Here is a 16,808-nt window from a genome sequence, read left to right as displayed (position 1 = left end):
TGCTTACATTTAATTGAATTCTGTATAATTCTCCTTTTCCATATATTAAGGAATACAAGAGAAATACAAAAATATACAAACCAAAAATTAAAATCTATTTCCTATTTTAAAAATAACATTATTAAAGTTGGGCAGTGGGACAAGAAATCGAGCAACGAACCAAGAGAAAAACAGTTTGTAAGGAAACACAGCAACACACCGAGTCGGTCATGCGGCTCAGAGGACACACAAACCCAGTCCGAGAACGCCTATTGAGTAAGGTCAGTCATTCCAACCCCTGGGTCCCAACATCACCCAAGATATTTCTTGGGAAAACCAGATTTAAAAGTTGGCCTCCAAAGCCAGCCGACACCTGGGCATCCTCCGTCATACAAAGTCCTTCCTTGGCACACTTTAAATCCCATCCACCTACAAGGTCTTCATCCGCAGCTTGATGGAGTACTGCTCTTCCCTCTGGGCTGGCTCCTCTGCATCACATATTGTGTAGCTTCATGTCGTGGAAACCGAGGCCTTCAAGATTATCGGAATGTGCCCCAATGAAGCTGAGTCTCTGGGTCCATCACTTCGTCATCGCAGAAAGGTCGGTGGTCTCTCTGTCTCCCCCTAACTCCTTTCTGCTCTTGCACCCTCTGCTCTTTCCATACTTTGCCCCCTCATGTTTCTGCGGGGCACACACGGTCCACCATCAACCCCCTTCTGGTGAAACTACCAAAACTCAGGATTACGGTACTGATCAATCACCTCCACTCATTTGTTCTTCTCTTTGGCTGCCTGTGGAACCAACGTGCACATCCTCTTCAATGCCATTCTTCCCTCCAGGTTCACCACCATCTCAGATCGTCCCCAATCCAAAACGATGATCTTTTCTACACTTGTCACCCCCTCCGACCACAATCCCTCCATCTTACAAATCTCCAGTTTTACCTCCTTGAAGTTTCCTTCTGTGTCCATCTTGTCCACCCCATGCATTATCTCCTCCTCCTCCCCCCCTCCCCCCCATGCCATTTATTCCTACACCCGTTGTTTGTCCAAGTCTCACTCTGTCTTGGCCTTCGGCTCTGCGGTGGCTGTTTTTCCCCTCTCTCTGGTGTGTCTTTTGTCCCGTTGCGTATTGATCCGTTCAGTGTACTCGTTCTACTCGTACTAGCTCTTCCACAAGCCTCGACTATGTACACAACAAGTATCCACACAAAAATGCACTCAACGAGAAACGCATGTACATTACATCAAAGAATTAACTGCAAAAATGACCTAAAACTGTTCAACAAGACTATTCTGGATCAGGTTATCCTCAGCTTCCGAGACAGCCTCCCAGAGCAGAGAAGATGGCGTCCAGCCATGAAGGAACCCAATAACCGGAATCATAGCCGTCATCACCCAACCAAAGACACCGGAGAGAGCAGTTTATAACATGGTCAAGCCGAAAGGACTCCGCAAGTATTGCATGGGCAGGTTGCTTGGCCCAACAGCAGGACACGTGTGCATGCCAGACATCCATCATTGTTTCTCCAAACCAGATCAAAATGACCCAATGCCAAACCAATGTTCCAGCTGTTTTACTTGCTTTTTCACAGTATTTCTCACATATTTAGTTGGACACGCCAAGATGATTAGGATTGTGCAACAAAAATAATGGATGCCACTGCCGCTATGGAAGGTAACTTTTTAAAGCAAGTTAACTTTTTTCTGGCAGTCAAACATAATTGAAAATCATTCCAAACAGGAAACTTACTGTTTTTATGGACGTCATAAAGGACATACAAAACAGGCATGGACAACTATTGTAAGTATCTAACATGCTAATTCTCCAATACGGTGGTGAAAAAGACACTGCATCAACGGTGGTAAACTTCCGGAATTATTTTGTTTTCTCGTATTACTTTGAACACAGCTTGGGGTAATGTGTTCTATGAACTCTCAAGTTATCTATCTATAATTCCAGTAATCTCTGTGTGTGTGTGTGTCTGTGTGTGTGTGTGTGTGTGTGTGTGTTTGTCTGTGACCGCTGTTTCTCGACAACTACCGGTCCGATATACTTGAAACTTGCCAGGTATATTGCTGGGGACCCGAGGATGTGCCTTTTCAAGGTTTGAAATTAATCGGAGAAGTAGTTACCGAGCTATGGCGATTTAGCCGTTCGCCGTTCGCTTTGGCTTTGCGAATGGACCAAACCATTTCATGTAAATAGAGGGGGGGGTTCTGTGGTCGTTGCGAATGCACCAAACCATTCCATGTAAATAGAGGGGGGGGGGGTTCTGTGGTCGTTACTGCCACGTGGTTTCAAAGTTTTTTTTTGTTGTTGTTGTTTGCACGCATGCTTTTTTGCACGCACGTACGGGCACCCACGTACGGGCACGTCCTAGTCTATTTAATTATTATATCGGTCTATCCAGTGATGTATTTCTGTATTCAAATTCAGTTATGTAGAGATTGGTAAAGGCTTATCCTGAAGCCTTAGGTGCGAGGCCCCTTTAAGCGCTGGACCGTAGGCCACTGTCTATATGGCGGATGCCTTAATCTGACTCTGCTCAAGACCCTAAGATCTTAAGCCAGTCACCTTAACAATGAAACCAACATCAGGCTTATGTATACCGTAATCCCTTGTGTATAATATGCCCGGCCCTTTTAAGACACAACTCTCAGGAAATTACCAGTTTCCATGTATAACCCAAACCCCAAAAGTGAACTCCAGCTCAGGACTGGAAATTTATATAACTCAAAATCAGTGTTGTCTTTATTGTGCTGCAAAGCACGTGTTCATACCAAAGCATAGTTTGCTGCTATTGTTGTGTAAATCTTTAAAAGTTTATAGAGAAAACAATTTAAAAGCAAACTGATGTATACCATACCATAAGAGAGATGTTTGTGTGTATCTGTGAGTCACCACTTTCCCAGAGATAGCCAAATGGATCTTCCTCAAACTTTCAGAGGTTCATCAGTGAGTACCGGAGAGTGTTTTAGAGGTATGGGAAAGAAAAAGTTGGATTTTTAAAAATCGCTCTATACAGCACCCAAACATTTGTATTGATGTAAAAGGAATATTAAATGACCCCGAACCCCATTTGTTAGTGGGTGTAGGGAAGTGTTTTTAGAACCACACAAAAAACAAAACAAAAAAAAAACAAGTACAGATACATTCAAAGTACACCGCCCCCATGACAAATAATTAAATATCCTACAGCGCAGCATTGCCGGGGCGCCTCTGGCACCCGGCAATACCGCAGTGCAGCTCATTGAGGCTGCATTGGGAGGGAGAGGTGTACACTAATTGATTGATTAATTGTATAATTAAAATCAACAAAAGATTATCACAAAATATTTTCTTAATAAATTGGCTAATAGCATAACTAAACCACTAGTGCTTCATCCGAAGATGTATCTTTTAGAAATTTAATTAAATAAGTCATTAATAAAAAAATTAAATAATTAAATGATTCATCAATAAATAATTAATCGATTAATCAATAAATAATTAATCGATTAAATGATTAATCAATAAATCAAAAATATCCTTTATAGCCACATCACTTGGTCACTGTCATGTCCAAATATTAGCTTGCCAGCTCAAAAGGTGCCTGAGATATTGGCCAAATGAGAAAGAAAATAAATAAATGATTAATAATGAAAATAAATAAATAATAACTTTAAAAAATAATTAATTAGGTTATTCATCGAATAATTAAATAATTAATCGATTAAATGATTAATCAATAAATCAATAAATCAAAAATATCCTCCATAGCCACATCACTTGGTCACTCATGTCCAAATATTAGCTTCCGAGCTCAAAAGGTGGCTGAGATATTGGCCAAATGAGAAAGAAAATAAATAAATGATTAATAATGAAAATAAATAAATAATAATCATAAAAAAATTAAATTATTAATTTAAAAAACCAACCACTCCTTTTCCTAGTTTATTCAACACCCATTGAGTTGTATTAATTCCTTTGCCTCTTCCATCAGTGTTAAGTCATCCAGAAAGGCCCTCAATGGTGGCATCAGATACTCTCACTTGTTACCCGATTTGCTCCTTTTGCCGACAGTAATTGTTGGACGAATGAGCATGAACATTGCCAGAAGAAATTAAACGAGAGAAACTGTGCAGCTCATTGCCAGGAAGTAGTGCATTTACATGTTGTAAACAACAAGACAATTTTTGTGAAATCAAATCAGTGCATCAGGGATTTGTTATATATTGTGACGGTTATGGAAACCGCTCCTCGGGTGAACAAACATCCATAACACGTAGGTTCCCTAGTTTTATATGTATATATATATATATATCATTGTTATTTGTTCCAGGTAGACCCTCACCCATGGTCTAAGCTGTAAGGAAAACGGGGCATATGCATTGTGAGGGCTGTTGTTAGCTCGACTTAAACCACCTCTTTTACAAGCCTCCTGTTTTCCCTTTTATTTCTCCTTTAAAACCATTTTTTATGCATCTTTTATATGTGATGGTTGCCATTACAAGTGTTACGGGGTCAACCTCGAGGGGAGCCCCGGCAGAAAGATGTATGGTCCTTGGGTGAAAATAAGTCAATCAATAACGAGTCCACACCAAGGGTTACGAACAAACCCCAATATATTCCCAAATCCCGCACAGGAATCACAATGCGTTTACAGCACTTCCATACAATCCTTCTCTATAGTATAGGTGGCGCCACCTTAACCCACAACAGTGTTGGCAACACTCACGGCCCTTGCCCCCAATGCCTCTGCACGCCTCCCAGGTGACGTCGAGTCGATCCAGCGATCGGGGAAGCAATGTCCGAATCCTGCACGCCTCCCAGGTGACATCGAGTCGATCCAGCGATCGGGGAATCTATGTCCGATTCCAATCCGGGGCGGGGAGTGAGGATACTCGACAACCTCAGCGAGGATACCCGACTTCGCAGGTTCCGCAGTAATCCGGCGCTCTCCTGACGCGCGGACTTCGGTTCACAGAGGCACGGTTCCCTTGTCCTTCACGTTCGGCGGCTCGGTCTCGAGCTGCAGTCTCAACTTTCAACCGTCTCCTTCCAATCTCTTTCGCGCGCCAGGCCCAAGGTGCGACCCGTACACGCCCTCGTAGGCATCGAGGCGAACAGCGCCGGGCGCTTGGTTCCTTCCAGGACCACACGGCACCTTGACACGTAATCGGCAATCAATCACCCCGCGCAGGTAACTCCTCTCGCCAGACGGGCTTTTCCAACTCCATTCCAAAGTAGGTAACGATCGCCTCCGCTCGCGTCGGAGCTCTCGAAGCTTAAGATGGCCGCCCTCTCTTCTCCTCCTCCTCTTCTTCACGATCCCGTTTCCGGTCTCGTTTTTCCCAGAAGGGCTCCTGACCCTTTAATCACAACAACCTTTAATAGAATATACTAAAGCGCGGCGTTACGCGCGCTGCTTGTGAGCAAGGAGGAAGCGGACAAGCGGTAACATATGAACGTCTTTATTGTAAGACTACACTGTAACACTGAACTCTTCCGGGCTGGTCGCCCGGTGTATATCCTGAGGCCACGCCTACCCCTCGGGCGTGGCCACCGCCCACTTGGTGCGTGGAATGATGTCACCACGCCAGTGGGCTTTTGTGTCCGCCACACGCGCCCCCCCCAGAATTCCCGCGCACCTGGAGGGCCAGTTTGCGGGGCAGACGAATGACCCGGCCAAAGCGCCCCCTGGCGATCGGCGGCGTCTGGGGTGCAGGGATACCAGGTGGGATGCCCCTGGCTGCCCCTGGGATGGGTGCAGGACCGGGGGGCGCCGTGGCGGCGGGGCTGGGCGGTGCCGGGGGTCCGCCCGCAGGAGGGCGGCCCCGACGTGGGGGTCGGGCCACTGGCGGTGGATGGTCCACATCGAGGTGGGCCGGCTTGAGGCGGTCTACCGAAACGCGGTCAGGAGTACCGCCGATGTCCAGGGTGAAGTGCTTCGCCCCGGTCTCCAGCACGCGGAAAGGCCCGTCGTACGGGGGCCGCAGTGGTGTCCGATGGGCATCGTGGCGGACGAAGACGTACTCCGCCGTGCGAAGCTCCGGGGCGACGTGCGTCGGTGGGTGCCCGTGGCATGCCGTTGGCACCGGGGCGAACCTCTGGGCGGTCTCTTGCAGAGCGGAGCGCTGCTGTGCCGCGGACCATGGTGCCGTGGAGTCGGGGAGGAACTCGCCCGGCACCCGCAGCGGTTGCCCGAAGACCAACTCCGCCGCGGATGCGCGCAGGTCCTCCTTGGGCGCCGTCCGGAGGCCCAGCAGGACCCAGGGGAGCCTGTCGACCCAGCCGCCGTCGCGGAGGGTGGCCCGGAGCGCGGCCTTCAATGAGCGGTGAAATCGCTCACACAGGCCGTTAGCCTGGGGGTGGTAGGCCGTGGTTCGGTGCAGCCGGACCCCGAGCCCCTGCGCAACCGCCTCCCAGAGCTCTGAGGTGAACTGGGGGCCGCGGTCGGATGAGATGTCTGAGGGGGCGCCGAACCGGGCGACCCAGGTGGCGATGAAAGCCTGCGCGACATCGGCCGCCGTTGTCGACGCCAAGGGCACGGCCTCCGGCCACCGGGTGGTGCGGTCCACCATGGTGAGGACGTGGGTGAAACCCCGCGAGGGGGGCAGAGGTCCCACCAGGTCCACGTGGACGTGGTCAAACCGGCGTTCCGGCACCGTGAACGGGGCCAACGGGGCCTGGGTGTGCCGGTGCACCTTGGCGCGCTGGCACGCGAGGCATGTCCTGGCCCAGCCGCGGATGGCCTTCCGGAGGCCATGCCAGACGAACTTGTCGGCGATCAGCCTTTGGGAGGCCCTCGCGCCCGGGTGGGACAGGCCGTGGATGGCGTCAAATACCTGGCGCTGCCAGCCCGCGGGCACAATGGGGCGAGGACGCCCGAGGGAGACGTCGCACAAGAGGGCCGCGCCCGCGCCGTCGAACAGCACCTCGGTGACGCGGAGGCCCGTGACGGCGGTCCGCAAGGCCTGGACGTCGGGGTCAGCGGCCTGGTCCGCTGCCATCCGGGCATAGTCGATGCCGAGGTGGACTGCATGGGCGACGGCCCGGGAAAGGCAATCCGCCACCGGGTTGTCCTTCCCCGCGACGTGCTGGATGTCCGTCGTGTACTCGGACACGGCCGAGAGGTGACGCTGCTGCCGGGCCGACCACGGCTCGGTGACCTTGCCCATCGCGAAGATCAGCGGCTTGTGGTCGACGAAGGCAGTGAACGCCCGGCCCTCGAGCAGATGGCGGAAGTGCCTGACCGCCAAGTGAAGTCCGAGCAACTCGCGGTCGAAGGTACTGTAACGGCGTTCGGGCGGGCGAAGCTGCCGGCTAAAGAACGCCAGCGGTTGCCAAGCTCCACGCACCCATTGCTCGTGCACCGCGCCCACCGCGTAGTCCGAGGCATCGGTGGTGAGGGCGATCAGTGCATCGGGCGCCGGGTGCGCGAGCATGGTGGCGTTAGCCAAGGCGAGCTTCGCGCCCGTGAACGCCGTGTCCATCTGCTCGGTCCAGGTAACATCGCCTTTGCCCGGCTTACCTCGGAGAGCTTCGTGCAGGGGGCGCAGGAGCTGGGCGATACGGGGCAGGAACCGATGGTAAAAGTTCACCATGCCCAGGAACTCCTGCAGCCCTCTGATCGTGCAGGGGCGCGGAAACCCCTTCACCGCCTCCACCTTGGCCGGCAGGGGGACGGCTCCGTGCCTGGTGACACGGTGCCCCAGAAAATCGATTGTGGCGGCGCCGAACCGGCACTTTGCGGGGTTCACAATCAGGCCATGCTGGCCCAGGCGTTCGAAGAGCGTGCGGAGGTGGCGTAGGTGCTCTTCGCGGGACGCGCTGGCGACGAGGATATCGTCCAGGTAGACGTAGACAAAATCCAAGTCGCGCAGGACGCTGTCCATCAGTCGCTGGAACGCCTGAGCCGCATTCTTCAGACCGAAGGGCATGCGCAGGAACTCGAAGAGTCCGAATGGCGTGATGACCGCCGTCTTCGGGACGTCCTCCGGCCTGACGGGGACCTGATGGTAGCCGCGTATGAGGTCCACCTTCGAGAAGAAGGACCTGCCCGCCAAACGGGCGGAAAAGTCCTGAATGTGGGGGACGGGGTAGCGGTCGGGAGTCGTGGCGTCATTGAGACGGCGATAGTCCCCGCACGGTCGCCATCCCCCGCCGGGCTTCGGCACGATGTGCAGCGGCGACGCCCAAGCGCTCTCTGAGCGCCGAACGATGCCGAGTCGCTCCAGGGTAGCGAACTCCGCTTTTGCCACCGCCAGCTTCGTCGGCTCGAGGCGGCGTGCCCGGGCGTAGACCGGTGGCCCGACGGTGGGGATGTGATGGGCCACCCCGTGCTTGACGGCCCCCGCCGAGAAGGTGGGCCGCGTGAGGGCCGGGAAGCCGGCGAGGAGGTGGGTGAATGCGTCCGCTGCCGGAAGCGTACAGACCAACGTGGCCGGAACCGAATCGTTCGGCAAGCCGCTTGGCAAGCCGCTCGTTGAGCTGGGCAACGCACACGCGAGTGAGCTGAACGTCTCGGCCTGGACAAGCCGTCTGCGCTTGACGTCGACCAGGAGCCCATTAGCGCACAGGAAGTCCGCGCCAAGCAGTGCCATGGGCACGTCGGCGGTGACGAACGTCCATCGGAAAACCTGCCCTCCAAACCGCAGAGAGAGGCAGCGTTTTCCGTACGTACGGATGGGCGTCCCGTTCGCGGCAAGCAGCGCGGGGCCCCCACCCGCGGGGTGCTTGTCTGACGTGCCGGCGGGAATGACACTCACCTGTGCTCCCGTGTCGCACAGGTAACGGCGCCCGGAGAAGGTGTCCGTTATGAACAGCAGGCTGCTCGAACGGCCGGCGCTCATCGCCACAATTGAGCGCCGGCCCGGGCGTTTCCCGACCCGTTGAAGGAGCACGGCGGATGACACCGCCGAGCTTCGTGGCCGAACTTGGCGTGGAACCAGCACCAGGTGGTGGAGCTGGAGGAGCGCGGCTGGCTCCGCCAGGCCGGTGGAGTCGACGGGTTTCCCCGCGGTGGCGGTTTTCGCCGCGGCGGTGGGCGGGGCGTGGCGGCGTTCACGAGGTGCGTATCAGCATGCTGCTGAAACTCAGCGTGCTGTAGAAGATGATGCTGTGGAACAGCAGCGTCGAAGGCCGTGACGGCCACGCCAACGCTCGCCCGCGTGTCCGAAGCGGCGAAGTACTTGTCCTCCTCGGCCGCCAATGCTCGGGGTTCCGTTAGCCCGGTCCCGGCCAACGCGAGGCGAACCTGCGCTGGAAGTTGGCGACGGAAAAGCGCCCGGAATAGCGAACCGGGGGCTTCGTCGCCCAACAGTGACAGCATATGGTCCATTCGGACCGACGGGCACGTCTCACCGAGCTCGGGGAGATCCAGGAGGCGGTCGGCCCGTGCGTCGTCCGTGAGGCTGAACGTGGCTAGGAGTAGCCGCTTGAGTGCCTCGTACTTGTGGCCGTCCGGTGGGTGGCGAAGGACGGACACAACTCGAGCGGCCGTGCCAGGCCCGAGGGAGGCGACGACATGGCAGTAGCGCAGGTCGTCGTTGGTGAGGCGCCGAAGCTGAAATTGGGCTTCGGCTTGAACGAACCAGACCTCGGCCTGGGCCTCCCAAAATTCGGGAAGTTTAATCGCCATTGACTTGTCGTTGGCCATTGCAATGGCGTCGTGTTCGGAAGGATCGCTACGGCAGATCCAACGTCGAGGGTCACCAGTAAAGCGCGGCGTTACGCGCGCTGCTTGTGAGCAAGGAGGAAGCGGACAAGCGGTAACATATGAACGTCTTTATTGTAAGACTACACTGTAACACTGAACTCTTCCGGGCTGGTCGCCCGGTGTATATCCTGAGGCCACGCCTACCCCTCGGGCGTGGCCACCGCCCACTTGGTGCGTGGAATGATGTCACCACGCCAGTGGGCTTTTGTGTCCGCCACAATACATTAATAAGAAATGACCTGAATTGTAACCCCCTTAAACCCAGAATTCGTAACACAAGCAGCACATAGTACAATTCAGTTCCCTTTTATTCCCAAATTGCCCTTTAGCACTTTTCCCATTCCTATCGGGTACAAGTCGCTATTCATAAATTCCCTTGCTTTCTTTTTATTTAGGACTAGCGTGGCTTGGTTCGATACGCTCACCTCACCACACGTCGCTGCAGAGGCACAGGCTTGTTGAAAATGAGGATAATGACCTGACCGAATCTGAGTGGCTGTGTTGTCATGATTTACACCAATCATAATATAAACATTTCTTTTGTATAAATTTATTTCTAATATTGGTGATATTATTTATTTGTAATTTATTTGCAATCAAAAAAGGTCCATGTGGTGTAAAGCTCCAACATCTAAATGGTTAAGGGTCGAAGCTGTCTAATCGGTCTGAAGGGTGTAAGGGGTCTAAATGGTGTTGAGGTCTATGGGGTCGAAAGGGACGTAAGGAGTGTAAATGCTTAAAGGGTATAAAAGGTTGGTATTCGGGGAATTTTGTTCAAACTCAGGATAATATTTTGGGTATTCGGGGTATTTTGGGTCGTTTGGGTCTTCGGGATCTTTTGTGTCTTTGAAATCATCATGATCTTTTGGGTCATCATTGTCTTTAAGGGTATTTTAGATATTTTGGGTCTTTGGGGTTTTTTGATGCTTTGGGGTCTTTTGGGGCATTTTTGGGTCTTTTGAGTCTTTAAGGGTCTTCAGGGTATTTTGGGTCCTTGTGGTCTTTCGGGAGACAGTTTCGGAGACAATGACAGGGAGATCAGGAGAAGTGGTGGAAGTATTGGTCAGAAGAAGAGTGGACATATGTTGTGTGCAGGAGACAAGATGGAAGGGAAGTGGTGTGAGAATGGTGAAGGGTAGGCAGGGACAGAAATACAAGTTTGTGTGGCAAGGGTGCCCAGAAGGCGTGAATGGTGTTGGTGTCCTGTTTTCTGAGGAGTTTGTAGACAGTGTGGTGAGTGTGATGAGAGTGAGTGAAAGGTTGATGATGGTGAAAATGATGATTGGAAAGCTCTTGGTGAACATCATCTCGGGATATGCTCCGCAGGTTGGTCGGAGCGATGAAGAGAAGGACAAGTTCTGGTGTGCAATAGAGAAGCTGATGGAAAACTTGAAAGAAGAGGAAGTTGTTGTGGTAGGAGGAGACCTAAATGGACATGTGGGAAGGGGTATGGATGGTTTTGAGGGAGTTCATGGGGGTTACGGATATGGTGTGAGAAATGGAGAAGGTGAAAGGATTCTGGAGTTTGATGATGGAGCTGATTTGTTGATTTGTAATACTCAGCTCCAGAAAGAGGATAACAAGCTTGTTAGATACACGTCAGGTGGATCGACGACAACCGTTGACTACCTGATGGTGCGTAGGCGAGATAGGGGGGCACCTCCGGGACACAAAGGTTATCCCGGGGGAGGAGGCTGTTTCACAGCACCACTTGGTTGTCTGCGACATAAGGTTGAAAGGTGCGAGAAGAGCTCAGCGGGTGAAGTACCAACCGAGAATGAAGGTGTGGAGGTTGAAAGAGGTGACAGTGAGGGAGGCATTAAAAGAGAGGCTGAGTATGGTAGAGGATGGTGTGGTTGAGCTTGAAAGTGGTTGGATGTCAATGAAAGAAAGTCTGTTGGGAGCCGTTGGTGAGGTATGTGGATGGACAAAAGGACCACAGAGGCACTGGGAAACATGGTGGTGGAATGATGAAGTTTGAAAGAAGATTGATGAGAAGAGGAAGAAGTTCAAGGAGTGGCAGAAGGCGAAGGGTATGGGGGCAGAAAAGGAAGAGCCTGAAAGTTATAAGGCAGCCAAGAAGGCTGCAAAGAAAGAGGTAGCAAAGTCGCAGGATGCATGTTGGAAAATGTTCGAAGAACGCTTGGATTTGGCAGAGGGTCAGAGAGCGGTATTCAGGATGGCAAAGCAGATAGCGAAAGAGAGGTGTGATGTGATGGGGGTGAGTTGCTTGAAGGATGAAGTGGGACAAATCGTTGTGGACCCAGATGGAATTAAAGGAAGATGGAAGAGATATATGGAAATGCTGTTGAATACAGAGAATGAATGGGATGGCAACATAGAGAGTAACCCAGTTTTAGGACCGACAGAGAAGATAACCGAGAAGGAAGTTGAGGAAGCGATTAAAGCAATGAAGAGTAGAAAAGCGGGAGGGCCGACGGGAGTTGTGGGAGATATGTTGAAGGCAGCGGGAAATTGGGGTGTGAAGAGAATGACAGAGATCTGTAATCTGGTGGTGAAAAAAGGCCGCATTCCAGTGGATTGGGAACTGAGTACCCTCGTCCCTCTATACAAGGGGAAAGGTGACCCTCTGGACTATGGCTCGTATCGAGCGATAAAGTTATTGGAGCATGGAATGAAGGTATTGGAAAGGGTGTTGGAGAGGTGGATAAGGAAGAAAGTGAAGATTGACGAAATGCAGTTTGGATTTATGCCAGGAAGAGGAACGACAGACGCGCTTTTTATTGTGAAGCAGTTGCAGGAGAAGTATATGCAGAAGAGGAAGAAGTTGTTTCTTGGGTTTGTTGATCTGGAGAAAGCATTTGATAGGGTTCCACGTGAAGTAGTGACATGGGCATTGAGGAAGTTAGGAGTGGAGTAATGGTTGATCAGAGTAGTGATGGCAATGTACCAAAGAGCGCGCACAGCTGTAAGGACGAAGGACGGGAACAGTGGTGAGTTTGAGGTGAAGGTGGGAGTGCATCAGGGGTCGGTACTAAGTCCACTACTATTTGTAGCTGTGATAGAGGTGCTGGCTCGGAACGTAAAGGAGGGTTTACCGTGGGAGTTGTTGTATGCAGATGATCTGGTGTTGATTGCAGAAAGTATGGATGGACTGAAGGAGAAGATGAACAAGTGGAAGGAATGTATGGAGACGAAAGGTCTAAAGGTGAATATCGGAAAAACAAAGGTGATGGCAAGTGGTAAAGCATGTGATGAGGTGGAAAGAACTGGGAAGTGGCCATGTGCTATGTGCAGGAAGGGTGTCGGAGTGAACTCAATTCAATGTACAATGTGCGCTGAGTGGGTTCATCAAAAATGTAGTGGTTTGAGAGGGTCATTAAACAGTTGTATGCAGATGGTCTCGCGAGATCTCGGAGACGGTGGGAGGGATTTTCGAAGCTCCACACGGTCTCCACGTTTTTCGAAGTTAAGTCTGTTCACAATTGTATTTTGTCGAAACTGTATTTATCTTTCGGTGTGTGAAGTTATTGTGTGCAACTCTGGTTGTTTCTCGGTGTTTATCTTTCATAAATTGATCGTCTGTTTGCCGTGTCGTGTCTTGAGGCCTTGTACAGTGTGCGCTGTACAACCTTGAGGCTTTGTTTTTCTCTCAGCGGTCCGTCTTTTGTGATCCAATAACTTTCGTTCTCTGTATTCCCAGGCTTTTCACCCATAGCCTACTTCCTTGTGTAAATCTCAACTCAAAAAAAAAAAAAAAAAAAAAAAAAAACATTTCCTTCTCTGTTCTCATTCGTTTATTCATTCTTATTCGTTCGTTCGTTCTTCGACCACGTGTTTCTCCCCCATTTCCCCAGATAGTTTTCACTCATTAACCTTCAATGTTTACACTTTCCCCTCAAGTTATGTATTCCGTCATATTTTATAACACCTTTTTCTTCTTCTTCTTCTTTAAAAGGCTGCTTTCGACTTGCTCACCAAATCAATTCATCCCAAAAAAAATATCCATCTCCTAGAGTGCCTTTTTTCTACATTCCCTAAACTCTCCTGCACTCCATCCTCCATCCAGCGTCCTTAAACGTATTTTTAACTCGAAGGTCACAAGAAACTCATTTTGCAATAAATGTTCGTTTCCCATAAATCGTACACTTTCAAAAATCCAATCTCACCCCTCCCCTCCAAATCTTCCCCATAACCCCTCCCCTCCAAATCTTCCCCATCACCCCTCCCCTCCAAATCTTCCCCATCACCCATCCCTTTCAAATCTCCCCCCTTGCCCCCTCCCTCCTAAACTACCCCCTCGCCCCTCCCCTCCTAGACTCCTGCCTCACCCCTCCCCTCCAAATCCCCCCCATATCCCATCCCTTTCAAATCCCTCCCCTTGTCCCTTCCCTCCCAAACTCCCCCCTCACCCCTCCCCTTCAAATCTCCCCACCCTCATTGCTTCTCAATTTCCCCCCTCTCACTCCCCCTCCTCAAAGCGTCCTCCCCGCTTCTTCCCCCTTCAAACTCTCACCTCCATCTCCCCCAACCTTCTGCCTCGCTCTTCCCCCTCCTCAAATAACACCTCATTGTGGCTCACCCAATCACCATCAAACCTTTTGTCCGCCCCATCCTTCCCTTTCTCCGAGCTATTCTGAAATCTCTGACACACCTTCAACAGCTCTCCCTATCTCTTCCACCTCTTCCACATCTTACCCTACCCCTCCTCCCCCCTGTTCTGTATCTGATGCTCCCCCTTCCTCTTCATTAACGGTATGGACCTCAAACATCCGGGGCCTTCGTTCAAACTTAACTGATCTCTCCATACAGGTTGCTTCTGTCAAACCAGACGTGATCTGCTTAACAGAAACTTTCCTTCTTTATGATGTCTCTGATTCCTTAGTATCTCTCCCGGACTACTCCCTCCTCCGGTATGATAGACCTGAGCCTCGTCCTGGAGGCGGGGTTGCTATCTTTATCAAAAACTCTCTTCCTCACTCGCCCTGCACTGCACTCTCTCCACCTCACCCCCAGGAATACCTCTGGCTACGGCTTCCCCTTCGCTCCCACCTCTTGTTCATATGTGTGTTGTACCGTCCACCAAACAGTGATGACTCCATCTACATCTCGCTGTCTGATGATATGGACCAACTTCTATCTACTCATCCCAACTCTCTCTTCCTCATATGTGGTGATTTCAACTGTCATCATGCCAGTTGGCTGGGTGTGGGTACCTCTCTCACCAGCCATGGCTCCTCAGCAAAGGACTTCTGCGACTCACTGGGACTGACACAATCTGTCAATTTCCCGACCCGGATCTCAGTCAACGGAACATCTTCTCTTCTGGACTTGGTTATGACTAACTTCCCTGAAAATGTCTGCTGCTCTTCTTCTGCTCCGATCGGATCATCTGATCATGTCCTTGTTAAAGTGGACATCTCTCTGACCATCCTCAGGGAGCCTGCTCAGCGTCGACGAGTCTGGCATTTCACTCAGGCCAACTGGCACGGTCTTCAAGCAGCCATCAATCATCTGGACTGGTCTCCCATCTCTACCACCTCTGACATCAACTCATCCTGGGAATTCTTCCAAAGTAAATTGCTCTCTCTCATGCACAGATTTATCCCATCTCGTCTTCAGTTGTCATACCCTTCCTCCCGTCCATGGTACACGGAATCTTGTGGTGAGGCTGTTGCCCAGAAACAACTTGCCTTCGTCTCCTGGAAAGCAAATCCAACGGAAGGAAATCTCATTTCCTTTCACAAAGCCCGAAACAAGTGTGTGTCCACCCTCAGGAGAGCCAGGAAACAATATCTCTCCGTTCTCAAGACCGAACTCTCTTATCTGTCTCCCTCTTCCAAATCCTGGTGGCGTCTGGTCAAATCCGTTTCTGGTGTTTGTTCCCCCTCCATCCCCTCCCTTACCTCAAACGGCTACACAGCTGACTCCGCACGTGAAAAAGCTGAATGCCTCAACTCTGTGTTTGCCTCTAAATCTTGTGTCCCAAACCCATCCCTCTCTGTACCCACCATACCCAGTCGTACCCTGCTGCTCCTGGACTCCGTGTCCTTTCCTCCTGACAAGGTGGAAAAGTTTCTGTCAACCCTCGACTCTGATTCTGCAACTGGACCCGACGGCATCAGCCCACGGGTCCTAAAATCCTGCTCTGCTGCTCTATCTCACCCTCTCTCTGTTCTCTTCACCCTCTCTTTTGCTCAAGGTCAACTGCCATCTGCTTGGAAATCAGCCAACATCACCGCTTTGCACAAAAAAGGTGCAAAAACAGATCCTAGCAACTACAGACCAATCAGCCTTCTCCCAATTATCAGCAAAGTCATGGAATCCATCATTGCTTCGGATATGAAATCTTTCCTCTTCTCCAATGGCTTGATCTCTGATCATCAATTTGGTTTCAGACCAGGTCACTCTACTCTGGACATGCTGCTTCTGCTGTCTCAGCAATGGATGGAGGTCCTCAATGCCAAACAGGAAATTAGAGCTGTCTCCCTCGACATATCACGTGCCTTCGACACGGTCTGGCACCCCGCTCTGCTCACCAAACTCTCCTCCTTTGGTATCCATGGAAATCTCCACGCATGGCTGGCGGACTTCCTCTCTAGTCGTCGTCAACGTGTGGCCCTGAATGGGTTTCTCTCATCTCCTCTTCCTGTTCAGGCTGGAGTTCCCCAAGGCAGTGTTCTGGGCCCCGTGCTTTTTCTGGTCTTCATCAATGATCTCTCTGACTCTCTCGAAAATCCTCTCTATCTCTTTGCTGATGACTCCACTCTCTGCCGCTCCATTCCTCTTCCCTCAGATCGGCAGTCTGCTGCCTCCTCACTCTCTGAAGACCTGGACAAAATCACAGACTGGTCAAACAAGTGGAACATGTCTTTCAATCCTGACAAATCTCACACTCTTACTATGTCTCTCCGAAAAGATCGACTGGACAACCCTCCCATCTACTTTCTCAACAATCCTCTCCAAGAAGTTCTGTCGCTCAAGATTTTGGGTCTCACTATCTGCCATGATCTTTCTTGGGAAAACCACATTTCCAAGCTGGCCTCCAAAGCCAGTCGCCGACTGGGCATTCTCCGTCGTGCGAAGTCCTTCCTCGGCACACCTGAGCTCCTCACCACATACAAGGCTTTCATCCGCAGCTCAATGGAATACTGTTCTCCCCTA

General features: G+C 51.2%; 1 protein-coding gene across 1 annotated transcript in view; it reads right to left on the bottom strand.

Moving 5' to 3' along the window:
- The window catches only part of LOC137437132 (metabotropic glutamate receptor 8-like), a 342,009-nt gene that overhangs the window by 140,450 nt on the left and 184,751 nt on the right, over positions 1–16,808 (bottom strand). Inside the window, exon 5 of the mRNA XM_078786862.1 lies at positions 13,094–13,119. Within this exon, the coding sequence (XP_078642988.1) occupies positions 13,094–13,119 (26 nt within the window). The remainder of the gene's footprint in view (positions 1–13,093; positions 13,120–16,808) is intronic.

This window comes from Myxine glutinosa, chromosome 11, assembly GCF_964187855.1.
Source record: "Myxine glutinosa chromosome 11, kmMyxGlut1.1, whole genome shotgun sequence".
Lineage (NCBI taxonomy): Eukaryota > Metazoa > Chordata > Myxini > Myxiniformes > Myxinidae > Myxine > Myxine glutinosa.
This window is presented reverse-complemented; position numbering and strand designations above follow the sequence as displayed.